The sequence below is a fragment of the Phyllostomus discolor genome, chromosome 8 (genome assembly GCF_004126475.2).
Source record: "Phyllostomus discolor isolate MPI-MPIP mPhyDis1 chromosome 8, mPhyDis1.pri.v3, whole genome shotgun sequence".
In the NCBI taxonomy this organism is placed as follows: domain Eukaryota; kingdom Metazoa; phylum Chordata; class Mammalia; order Chiroptera; family Phyllostomidae; genus Phyllostomus; species Phyllostomus discolor.
Genome location: NC_040910.2, coordinates 56363733 through 56375750, shown reverse-complemented (window position 1 = coordinate 56375750; position 12018 = coordinate 56363733). Strand labels below are relative to the sequence as shown.

Below are 12018 nucleotides of genomic sequence, written 5' to 3'. Positions count from 1 at the left end.
AAACAAAACAACTAAGCAAACAACCAGAACAGGAACTGAATCAGAGAAATGGACATCACACAGAAGGAGTTCAGTGGGGAGGGGGAAGGGAGGAGTCGGGGGAAAAGTTACAGGGAAGAAGGAGCATGGTTAGTAGGCATACGGTAGATGGGGAGAGATAAGAAATGGTATGGGAAACAGGACTCAAAGAACTTATATGTACAACCCATGGATGCAAACGAGGGGGGGAATGCTGGAGGGTGGGGGGGCAGGGCAGAAGGGGAGAAATTGGGAGAATTAATAGCATAATCAATAAAAAATTAAAAAAAGAATCTGGGAGAGGAGCATACAGATGTTCGCTTTATTCTTCCATCTCTCTGTGTATTTGAAATTTTAATAATAAAATATTGGGGAATATACTTCAATATAATTGTATTATAAATATATATTAGAAAATAAAATATAGCTAATAATGTTTTGGGAAATAAAATTCTTATTAGCATATGGAATTTACTAAGTCATTTCTACGTGCAGGCATTGTGCTGAATGTTGAGGTCTGTGAGGCATATTTTAATATCATTCCACATTAAGGAGGAGAAAACAGAGGAGACTCAGGAGGCTATACTATTTCTTCGTCCAAGCCACATGTCTAAATAGTGACGGAACCAGACCCTAAACCTGGATCTGGTTACCTAGTCTGTATCCATTAGACTCAGTATAGCACCGTACATAATGAAGGAGCCTAAGAACCATTTCCTGAGGGAAGGGAGGAAAGGAGGACTAAATAGGACCGAAACGTGACTGGGGGCACACGCGGCATAGTTGCAGCCAGGGGAGTATTTCAGAAGGTGACACAAACCTGTTCCGGTCTGCGATAGCGACTCTGTTTTAATGCACAGTGAGCAGGCAGTGAGAGTCTCGTCCAGGAGCAGGTATTTCCTGTAATGTTGGGCATGCAGGTAGAGGACGTGTGTGTGTGTGTGTGTGTGTGTGTGTGTGTGTGTGTGGCATGGTTGCGCCTAAAGCAGGGCTACGGACTCACGAAACGACTGGAATTGTTGTTGCGCACGGTCTTGGCGTTGCCGAAGGCCTCGAGCAGCGGGTTTGATTGCAGGATGATGTCCTTCACGTGCTGCAGGCGGCAGGGGGGTCCAGGGGAGAGGTCAGGCTGAGGCAGGTGCGGAGGGATAAAACACTGCGGAGTGGGGGGAAACGCGGCCTTCTTTCTGTCTGCCTCACCTGGACCTTCTCGCCCCCACCAGACACCTTGGAGATGTAGCCCATGATGTATTTGGCGGCGACCGTCTTCCCGGCTCCACTTTCTCCACTGGGGATGGAGGAGGCAAGGAAGGATCAGTGGCCAGGGGCAGAGGAAGGGGGAAGTGCCCTTTTTAGTCCCTGATCATTCGTTTGTTCCTTCCTTCATTCAGTTCCTACTGCGTGTGAAGGGCTAGTCCAGGCACTGGGAACAGAGTAGTGAACAAGACCGATACAAGTCCCTGCCCTGCTGGAGCTGACGTGTAGAGAGGACAGATGGACAATAACAGAATGAATAAATAAAATATATTGGTGGTCAGAGGGTGACCAGGAAAGGAAAGCCAGGCTGGGGACAGAGAGGGATGGCAAGCCTCTGTCTGGATCAGGGTTCCAAGTCAATTTCCCTGGGGCAGTGATGCTGTTTGGGTGGGGCCTGGGTGGGAGGGTCTGAGGCCCCTGTCCTACCTGATGATGACACACTGGTTCTCACAGTCGATGAGCATATTCCGGTACATGTTGTCGGTGAGGGCATAGATGTGCGGGGGATTCTCGTACTGGGCCTGCCGGGGAGGGCAGGTCTCAGCTCAGGGCTAGGGGCCAGGGTCCTGGGGACCATGCCTCCCGCCCAGCCTCGTGCTCACCGCTCCCTGGTAGAGCTCGATCTCACGGTCCGTGAAGTAGGGCATCTGCTTGAAGGGATTTACAGAGATGAGCACGGAGCCAATGTAGGTCTGGGGGGGTGGTTAAGGGCCATGAATTGTCCTGGCATGCTTTGTCCCTCATGTGCCCTGTCCCCTCAGCCTGATGTCCCCTGCCCTGGGGCCTCCTGGAACCCCATTGCTAAGAGGAAGAGATGGAGATACTCAGATGTGCCCTGGGTCTCTTAGGAAAAACCAGGGCTAGGTCCCAAATGGGGGAAATGATATGCTGAGGCTGAGCCATCCCAGGTCAGAGGAAGAAGTGGGGGGCACAACCACCCTCCAGCAGAGCCCTACTGTCACTCCATTTGTCCCCTGTGCTATCACCCAATGCTTTCGCTGCCCTAGCCCCCTCCATTCCTTTGCTCAGGCATCTGGGTGTCCCTTCTGTCGTGAAGTTCCTCTGCTACCCTTCCTGGCATTCATCCACCCCTACCCCTCCACCCCTTGGCCAGCTCTCCTGTCCCTTGGCCCTTCATTGGCCTGCCCTGCCCACGGCCCAGGGTACAAAGATGTAGTCATCCATGAAGCGCTTTCGGAGGTTGCCCACGATGGAGTCCTCGGTGATCTGAGGCAGCAGCACCATGTCGTCCACACCGCTCTGTTTCACATTGTGGCTCTGCCAGTGGAAGCGCTCCTTGCTGCCCTGGGGGGTGGGAGCAGGGTGGTAGGCATGGGCCCTGGGAAGCAAGCACTCCGGGAAGGTGGGTGGAGCCTTAGCACCCTGACCTGGCTCACCTCCACCCCCATAGCAGGAGACAGAGGTGGGCAAGGTCCAGTTCGGGCTCACTGCCCGCAGGAGGAGGCCAGACAGCATGAGGACACCTCCTTCCTGCTTCCCTTCCTGTCTCCCTGCTCTTCACTCCCCTACCCACTTCTCCTGCTGAAGCCCAGGTCTAGTCCTTGACTTCTCCAAGGCATGTGACCTGCTGTCCACCCCTTCCACCTAGAGATGGCCTCCTTCCTCCCACTCCCCTGCTCCCCTCTCATGGTCATGCATGCTATCTTGGTCCTCTGAGATCCTCTCAGAGCCACACACTCAGCCATGACCTCTATTCCCCATGCCACGCCATGACCCTTATTCTCAGCAACCACAGCCTTCCTGCTGCCCCTGCCCCATCTTCTCCATCCTCAGAGAACCTTCATCCTGCCCTGCGCCGGCTCCAGCACCCTCTCATGCTCCCACTTTCCCTTCTTCCTTCCTTCCTCAGGTGTTCAATAGTTGACACCCTCCTTAGGGCTCAAGGAGGAAACTCAGACACAGGTTCCTCCCCAAAACTCCTCCTCCAGGAAGCCTTCCTGGAATACTTTCTGCTTTTAGCCCCACTGAACTCATCCAATGCCTTAAACACTTAAACACATTGGCTCTCCCAGCCCACTCTACCTCTGGTCAGAATACCCCTGCCATGGGAAAGTCTGAGAGTCAGAAGAGTGGTGATGGCTGCTCATGCTCAGCTAACATGTCCCCCCGCCAGGGAGCCTCTTTTCCCAGACCAGGAGCCCCTGGAGGGATGGAGTCCTTTCTTGGTCCCAGTAAGGGGGACATATTGAATGAACAAGGGGACAGGGTGAAGAAAGAAACCCAACTTCAGAGGAAGGCCTCCAAGGGCAAGGGATGCAGAGAAACAAAGTCAAGTCTTCAAAGGTAACTATCATTTGCCGGACAGATTCCAGGGCACAGAAACAGGCATGCTGGGTGGAGGGGACTCTGGCAGGCATCCAGCAGGGGGGCCAGTGTGGGCAGCTGTACAGCAGAGGTGAATGAGAAGCCAGCCTCCCCTGGGGGTACTGGGGAGCCACAGAAAGTTCCTGAGCAGGAGAGGTGCATGGTCAGCATGTGGACACACTGACAGCCAGAGGGGGTTTGTCAAGAAATGCCCACAGATGTTAAACATATCCAGCTTCTGGTGTGGCCAGGTCTAGGTTCCGATCCCAGCTAGGTGGCCCAACAGTGCTGTGAGCCTCCGTGGCCTGATCTGTAAAATGGAAGAAACGACTTACTTCCCAGAGCTGATGTGAGGATGAATTGCTCTGGGAAGCAAAGTGGGACAGGCAGCTGATGCTCTTCCAAGTAATTGTGAGGATGCACCCGGGCAGAGGGCACATGACAGAACAAACATTCACTAAGTGCCTACCATGTGCCTGATGCTGGTCAGGAGGTGTCACCAATATTAGCAGCAATCTTTAATAGCAATGCAGTGGGGTGTAGGTAGGGAGGGAACTGAGGCTTGCAAAGTGAGTGGCTTGACACTTGACTCAGGAAATAGCTAAATTGTTTCCAAGGGAGTGGGGTTCGAGTCTGGGTCCATCTGACAGCAAAACCCAGGCTCTTGCATCAATACCCACAAGTGGCTGGAAACCACGGGATGTCTGGGCTTGAATAGAAAGTTGAGAAGGGTTTTGATGCTGAGCAGGAAGGGGTGCACCATAGAGTGAACTACCCAGTGATGCTGCAGAAATGTGACTTGAGGCAGGAACAGACCATGGGGGCGGGGAGTGTGGGCTCAAACTCCTCAAACGTCTCCTAGCCTGAGCAGTCAGTGTGGGTTTCTCATCCGGCAGGTCTGATCTCCTCTCTCGGGGCTTTCCTTCTGTCTGCGGCTTCCGTCACTGTCCTGTTCACCCACTCTGCAAAGCATTCTTGAGCACCTTCTATGTGCCAGTAATTTAGGTCTTTGGAGAGAACTCTTTTTTTAAAAAAATATTTTTTTTATCTTCACCTGAGGATTGCTTTTACAGAGAGAAAAACATCGATTGGTTGGTTGCCTCTTGTACATGCTCAGACCAGGGATTGAACCCATAACCTCAGTTATGGGAGACACTCCAACCAACTGTGCCACACCAGCTAGGGCTTTGGGAAGAACTCTTTCAGTTCTTTACTAAATTATCTCTAAGCCTTTGCACATACTGAGCCCTCTGCTCACATTATTACTGCCTGGTGAATGGCCATTTGTCCTTTGAGGCTTGGTTCAGGGGATGACTCCTCCAAGAAGAACTTCCTGAACCCAGGCCGGTCAGGTGCTCCCTCTGGACTCCCACAGCCCATTGGGCTTCCTTCACCATTGATCCATCCATGTTTTGGACACTCCCTATATTAGCCTCATCTTCTGGTTTGCAAGCTCCCGAGATGAGGGGCTCCTGCCATGCCCAGCTCAACAACGTATCAGGGCTCATTTGAATGAATGAGTGATGGAGGGAGGGAGAGCATGAATGAATGGAGGGGGCCATCCAGAGTAAGGTCCTGAAGAGCCTTTCATGCCAAGCAAAGCAACTGGGACTTGATTGTCTGTGGCTTGGAGACCTCTCAGCAGGGCCATATTGCTTCTGGGGACATGAGGAAGGGCAGGAGCATTTTTGGTTGTCATGGGGATAGAGACATGCCTGGTGTTTTAAGGGAGCTGCAGGAGCCAGCTTTACATTCAGATTATCACCCTGCCTATAGCTCTTCACCCACCTGGCAGGTGTCCATGTAAGTGACACATCTGTTTATGATTAGTCCTTGGAACCTAGAACCAAATTTGATTTTACCTATAAACAGAAAGTCTTTTGCTCAGATTTTGTTTTGTTCTGATGATATTATTTTGGAATTTGTTCAGCATTTACTAAGAATTGTTCAGCATTTGGAAGCTTGTGGTGGGGCTGTCAGTGTGTGGAAATGCCCGTGGGTGCGTGCAAGCACCTGGTGGCTACTGTGGGCCTTGTTGGTCCACTGGCCTGAGCAGTTTGTCTTTATGCACATGGTTCACTGGAAGTGACTTTCTCCAGGGTATTCCAGGGGACCAGTGATTTCTGAAACAATGGTAGGCAGTGTGTCTTATTGTGAATTTCATTTCAGGGCTTTGGGGAGCCTGTCAGAATGGGGTGGCCTGCAGGTGACAAGAGCTGGTTGGGAGAAGTAGGGAGCCGTGGAGGGCACCACAAGCTACTGAAGAGCATTCTTGCTCCCTGGAGACTGAGAGGGACCCCACGGACAGCATTAGTGACGTCAGGATCATCAGTCAGGTGGGGAGCTGGGAGGAGTGGAGGATGCTTTGGGACAGTCTGGCTGAGAAGGGGGCCAGGGAAAGGGGCTGTGGGGAGAAATGGGGTCAGGGGAACATGTTGCCTATTTGTAACATGGGGAAACCAGAGTGTGTTGGTGGTCCTGGTGGGGTAGGAGTGGCATTCGGTGTGGATGCAGGTTGGTAGGAGCTGCTGGGGGGACAGGAAGTGGATTCTCTCTCTGAAGACCTCAAGAGGTGGGACCTTGGGTGGTAACTATGGTAATGGACAACAACGATAGCAAGGAAAGTTAACATCCCATGGGGCACTTATTCTGTGTCAGACTCTGGTTAAGGTTTTTCCCTGAATTACCTCATTTAATTCTCTCAACATATGCTGAGGTTGAGAGATCATATGATTAGGTCCACTATGAGGAAGAGAAAACCATGGCCCCAAGAGGTCAGGCATACACCCTCCAAGGTCATACAGCAGGAAGAGAGGACCTGGGTGAGTATGAGCAAAACCTTTCGTTCCTTAGCCTGGTCCGGGTCAGAGGTAGTGGAGCAGGTCCTTTGGGCAAGATGAAGATGGGGCAGGGACAAGATTGGTCCTGTTTAGGGCTTCCCCTTTTGAGTCAGCCTGGTTTCCAGGCTCTTGGGCCCCTTAGGCAGAGCTGACCCTCAAGGCCACTTCCTTTCTCAGAGGTCAGAGTTTGCAGGGCTGGCTGTGTCTGGCTGCCTCTCCCCGCTCTGAAGGCTTGGTTCCTCTTCCTGTCCCTCTCTACTTCCCTGACTTGGCTGAGTGGCCCTTGGCCTCTTTCAGCCCCTGCCATCTCTCCCTGAGTCCTGCCCCAGGCACCTGGACCCCCAGGTCCACTCCTGGCTCCATGTAATCACAAGACACATGGGCTGTGAGTGGTAGAGGGAGAGAGAGTTTTGCTTAAGTGGGCACAGTGGATGGGAGGACGCTCAAGACTTTTTGGCACAGGGCCAGTTGGGTGTGAGGCCTGGCTTGACAGTTGGCTCCAGGAGGCCACTGACTTCTCCAAGCCTCAGTTTCCCCATATGTAAAATGAATTCATAATAAACTTCCGGCATGGGTTCACTGAGAGGAGCCAATGGGCTAATGCAGAGAACAGAGGCACTGGGCACCTCAGGAAGGGCAGCGGGTGGCCCCTGAGCACGGAGTGGATATGTCCGTCTTTGGCAACAGATACTTATGGGATGACTGACTGAATGAATGAGGTACCATAGGGATGAGACTGCCCCCTGCCCTGTTTCATGGGTGTCCCTCTCTCTGAGGCCCTCAAGTCTCCATGGGTCAAGTTGAAACTGTTTGTTCCTAAGTCCCTTCTTTGGGATGTGGGGGTGCAACAAAGAGGTTGTGGTCACAGTTGACCATAAGCCAAGCATGACTCAACCTGCTGAGGCTCTTGTGAAAGGCAGTCAGGGCTGGGGGTGGCCAGAGTGGGAAGGGGAAGGTACCTTCTTATTTTAGCTCTTGACTGAAGAGGGGCGTGTGGGGATGGGGCTTCCCTGGTGCCAGAGGAGGGTGGGGCTGTTTGTGACCAGGGCTTCTGCAGGGCTGGGCAAGGGAGCCCTGCAGGGGATACAGTCCCTGAGCCCCTGCTGTGTGTGCATGGAGGTAGGTGGGACCAGGCCTAGGGGAACTCAGAGTGTCCCAGGCAGGGAAAGTGAGTTGCCCAGGGGAGACTGTGGGTCCCTATCAGTTGGTAGTAAGGAGAGATGGGGTGATCAGTGAGGGCTTCCTGGGGAAGGCAGGTCTTACAACATGAACTTCCCAGGTGGAGTTGGTGGTGGCCGCAGGAGCCACGGGCCAGGAAGGCCTTGGGTGTATGTGGGACATCAGGATCCTAGCTTCTGTGGAACAGAGAGTCCAGGTCCCAATGGGGCCAGGATGGGTGGCCCAGGGCTTGTGGGGGTCTGTACACCCTCCTGAATGGCCTCTCATTCATATGAGGAGGTTGTATGTTAAGGTGGCTGTTAAGGTGTGACCTTGGGGGGTTACTGAGTTGAAATCCTATGTACTTTTGGGTTATACGACAGCTGGCCTAACCTCTCTGCCTCAGATTCAACAAGGTGAAGCGTGTGAAGAGGAAATGTTAGCTTTCTCCACCACTGTCAGCCACATTGGCAGCTGGGTTGGTCCTCAGATGCAGGGCGTGGAGCCAGGAGGAAGGGCTGGATGAGAGAGATTTTGCAACTTGCCCCATCTGCTCTGGCCTCCCTTGGGTGGTGATGAGCAGAACCCCAGACTGGAGAGAGCAACAAAACAGCCACTTCCTTCCTTGCTAGAGTCCTGCAAGCTGTGGTTGCCAGCCAAGGAGGAGGTGTGAAGCTGTTGTGGCTGCTGAAGACAGCCCCCAGCCTCTGGACTTGCCACGACCCCAAGTGTGCCCTGTGCCTTGGTCCTGCCCTGCCCCAGCTCAGTGGAGTTCTGGGGCCACACCCTGCATTTGTACACTGTGCAGACAACACTCTTATCTCCAAAGGCTCCCAGGGTACCCCCTTCCTTTTGTCCTAGCCAGAGGCCATTCTCCAACCTGTGGAGACCCTTGTCCTTCTGGAGTACTTCCTCCTAATTCCCTCCCAGCCCCCAGCCTTCCTATGGCCACTGCCCCTGGACCTAGCAGCCACACCGCTGGTCTCTTGGCTTCATATATGTACTTTAAAAACCACTACCATCACCCTCATGTCATCACCATCACCACACAAGGACAACAAAATGCATCCTTTGTTCCCGTCCTCTACTACCAAAGTCAAACACACTGCTAATAACCTCAATGACAGCACCATCAGCCAACATCAGACAGAAGCAGCGACTGATTCTGCCACCTGTGTCCCCGCGCCACACTCCACTAACACCACTCGTCCTCACCAGAACCAGCAACCCACCATAACTAACTACCGTCAACAGCCACCGTCAGGATCACAACACTAGCCTTCAGCAACCACACACAGCCAGCTTCCACAGAAGCAGCAATCAACACTACCCATTCAAAAACCAGCCGTGCCTCAGCATGGCTCCCAGGATTGCCACCACCAACAAAAAAATGAATGCTCAACAGCAAACAAACACTACCAAGGTCACTCAACTCTGAATAACAGTGACCACCAACTGCCATCATTCCATGGATTCAGCCTCCAGCCAAAAGCACTGACCAGCGTCCACCAGTGTTCCCCACTATTTGGCCCCAAATAGCCATCTGCATGGCCCGCATGCCCACAGAACCATAAGACCACTGGCCTGCAGCGACCAGCAGCAGCCTCATCACCACCACTGGCACCAGGAACCCAATGGCTGTCTTTCAACAGCAACTCCTCTCCCACAAGGAGAATGTGGCCTCTGCTCACGGCCCTTGCTGACTCTAGCCCTGAGTAAGCGTCGCCCTCGGTGGTGGTGATGGTGCGTGTTCCATCTCTGTGAAGTGCTTTGTGAACATTGTCCCTAAAGTTCCTGAAACTTTCAACACTCTCCCTGGCACCATCACCCCTCCAGACAGATGTCAGAGGTATTGGCCTCATGGGTGGCTTCCACTCTTCTTTTTGTCCATGGTCCTCTGGGGTGAGTTTCTCCCTCCCAGACCCCAGCAGCCAAGCACACGCTGACTAAGCATTTTTCACACAGCTTCCTTGGGAGGGGTTGCTTTTCTCTCAAGCAGAAAATCATTTCCTGTGTTCTTTTGATCAAAGTCTGCCCACTTAAGCTCCTGGGTCTTCCTGGCTTGGCTTCTTCTCAGAAGCATTTCTTCCCCAAGCTCAGAGCTCTACCTGATGGCTTAGTTACGATTTATGCAGATGATCCCTGGCTAATGATGCCATTTGTCATTAGCTTCCTAAGGCAAAACAAATGCTATCCTGCCTCTTGGTCTGCCTTCCTGTCTCCGCTTTGGGCAGCTGTTTGCTGCAACAGCAAGAAGCCCCCAGTTGTTACCATGAACTCTGTGACTGTTCCGGCCACACGCTCTCAGTGACAGAATGACAAAAAATGAAAGCCGAAGTGGTTGCAGATGCATGGAGCTGAGGGGGTGACTTTTGTCACCAGCCCAGGCATTCTCTTGGTGTGTTATGATGCTGTTGGGTTTAAGTCCATGGCCATGACGGACTCCCACTCTGTCACCACAGGCATTGTTATACCCCAGCCTGACCAGGCAGTGATGCCTTTGGCCACAGTGCCTCCCTGCTGTCTTGGCAGGGAAGGGTGCCTGTGGTGGTATGAGCCCTGTGACTTGCCGTCTTCTTCTGTGATTGCCACAGCAAGACCTCCCATCACCTGCATGGGCACACTGTCACTAACCCCCCCCCCCCCCCACTTGACACAGCTTCCTCTCCTGGGTGTGGACTCAGAGTGGCTGAACCCACAGACCCTCTAAAGTTCCAACTGAGAGGTCCCCAAAACACCTTCCACATCTTGATTGATTTCCAAATATAACATAAGTGGGAACTGAGGTCCAGAGAGGGGAAGTGACCTGCCCAAGATTGCATGGGGAGATAAGGGACCAGGCTGAGCTGGAAACCAGGTTTCCTACACCCTAAGGAAGGGGTATGTCCCTGTCCTTGCAGACACTGTGCGATCCCTCAGGGCCACCTTCTGTCCTTCAGTGACTGTTCCATGTTTAAAAAATCCTCACTAGAGGATATGTTCATTGATTTTAGAGAGGAAGGGAGAGAGATAAACATCAATGTGAGAGAGAAACATCAATCAGCTCCCGTACACACCTGACTAAAGATTGAACCTGCAACCCAGGTATGCATGTGCCCTAACCAGGGATCCTAGTCGCAAACTTTTGGTGTACGGGCAATGCTCCAACCAACTGAGCCACCCAACCAGGGCTATGCTCCATTCTTGGCCCCCATCATTATTCTGGCATCCTGTCCACCATTAGATGGGAGTTTGGTCCTGGTGAGTGATGCTAGGGGCACCTGCATGGAGGCACCCTGAAAGGAACTGTTGTGCCCCTCCCCATGTCTCTACTTTCTGATGGTGGCCTTCAGGACACCTCCACTTGGCTGGTACCCGCTACCCCTGCACTTCAGGGCCCATGCCCTTGAAGGACTTACCATGGTGGGGGTGGTATCTGGATTTCTGGGGGTGCCTGAATGGGTCGTGGGAGGGGTGCAGGCTCAGAGGGCTCCGGGGGGTGGTTCAGGCATGGCCCTGCTCCTTCTCCTTCACCAGACTCCCAGCCCTAGTTCCTCTTACAACAGACCCCTCTCACTTCCTTTGGCGGGAGGGGCCCGCGGCTACCGGGGAGGGAAGCTGGGCCCAGGGGGCGGGGAGAGAGCTCCTGCAGCTGGCAGAGCTGAGGGAGCTGGCTATTTGGGGTTCTGAGCCTGAAGGGAGAAGTCAAGGATTGATGACAGCTGCTGCCAGACCCCAGAAGTCCCCTTCTCCAACTCCCTGGGGACAGGGACTGAAGCAAGGAACACACAAGTCAGTTGGCTGCAGGACTGACCGCTCCATTCAGGGTGATCCCAGGAAGCATTTGGGCTGCCCAGGTCTTTGCAAAACCACTTCAGACATGTGCCTTCTCTGGGCATCCCTGAACAAGCACCTACTTCCAGAGCAGCCTCAGTTGGTCCTTCCTTCAGAACAGCCTTTGCAAGTGGGTGTGTGTGTGTAACAGGGGAAGGCAACAGGAGTGGAGGGACCAGGAGCCAGGTGCTGCTGCCAGGTCCCACACTTTGCAGGTCAGCTCTGGATTTAATGACCCCCAGCTCTGCTACTTCCAGGGCTGCCCCGTTTTCTCATCATAAAATGGGGCACGAGCCGCCCCACCATCGCATCTGATACACGCTGGATTGATCAAATGTGGACTCATGGCCTGACCTTCGGGAGATTAGCAGACCACAACATACTGGTCTCCTCTGGACATTTGAAGAAATGGCAGTTCTGAGAGGTTGTCACCTCACTGTGCCACAGAGTGAGGAGGTAGTGGAGGCAGCAGCCTAGACCCTGGGAAAGCCTGGCAGGGAGTGGGAGGGCCGGGTTACCCCTGTGGTCCAGGGCTGCACAGCATCCTATCGGGGGTGCCAGGGCCTGTTGCCCCTTCATAGCCACAGACGAGAAGGCACTCCCTTCC

At 53.3% G+C, this 12018-nt stretch overlaps 1 protein-coding gene across 3 annotated transcripts in view; it reads right to left on the bottom strand.

Annotated features, from left to right (window-relative positions):
- The window catches only part of MYO1F (myosin IF), a 36121-nt gene that overhangs the window by 22005 nt on the left and 2098 nt on the right, over nucleotides 1-12018 (bottom strand). For 2 of the 3 annotated variants that reach the window (XM_028520789.2, XM_036032711.1), the window contains exons 1-6: nucleotides 10997-11141; nucleotides 2443-2580; nucleotides 1878-1967; nucleotides 1702-1796; nucleotides 1219-1306; nucleotides 1022-1111 (exon numbers count right to left, since the gene is read on the bottom strand). In XM_028520789.2, the coding sequence (XP_028376590.1) occupies nucleotides 1022-1111; nucleotides 1219-1306; nucleotides 1702-1796; nucleotides 1878-1967; nucleotides 2443-2580; nucleotides 10997-10999 (504 nt within the window). In that variant the 5' untranslated portion in view covers nucleotides 11000-11141. Of the gene's footprint in view, nucleotides 1-1021; nucleotides 1112-1218; nucleotides 1307-1701; nucleotides 1797-1877; nucleotides 1968-2442; nucleotides 2581-10996; nucleotides 11142-12018 lie in introns of those variants that run through there. The other variant, XM_036032710.1, reaches the window with a different exon arrangement.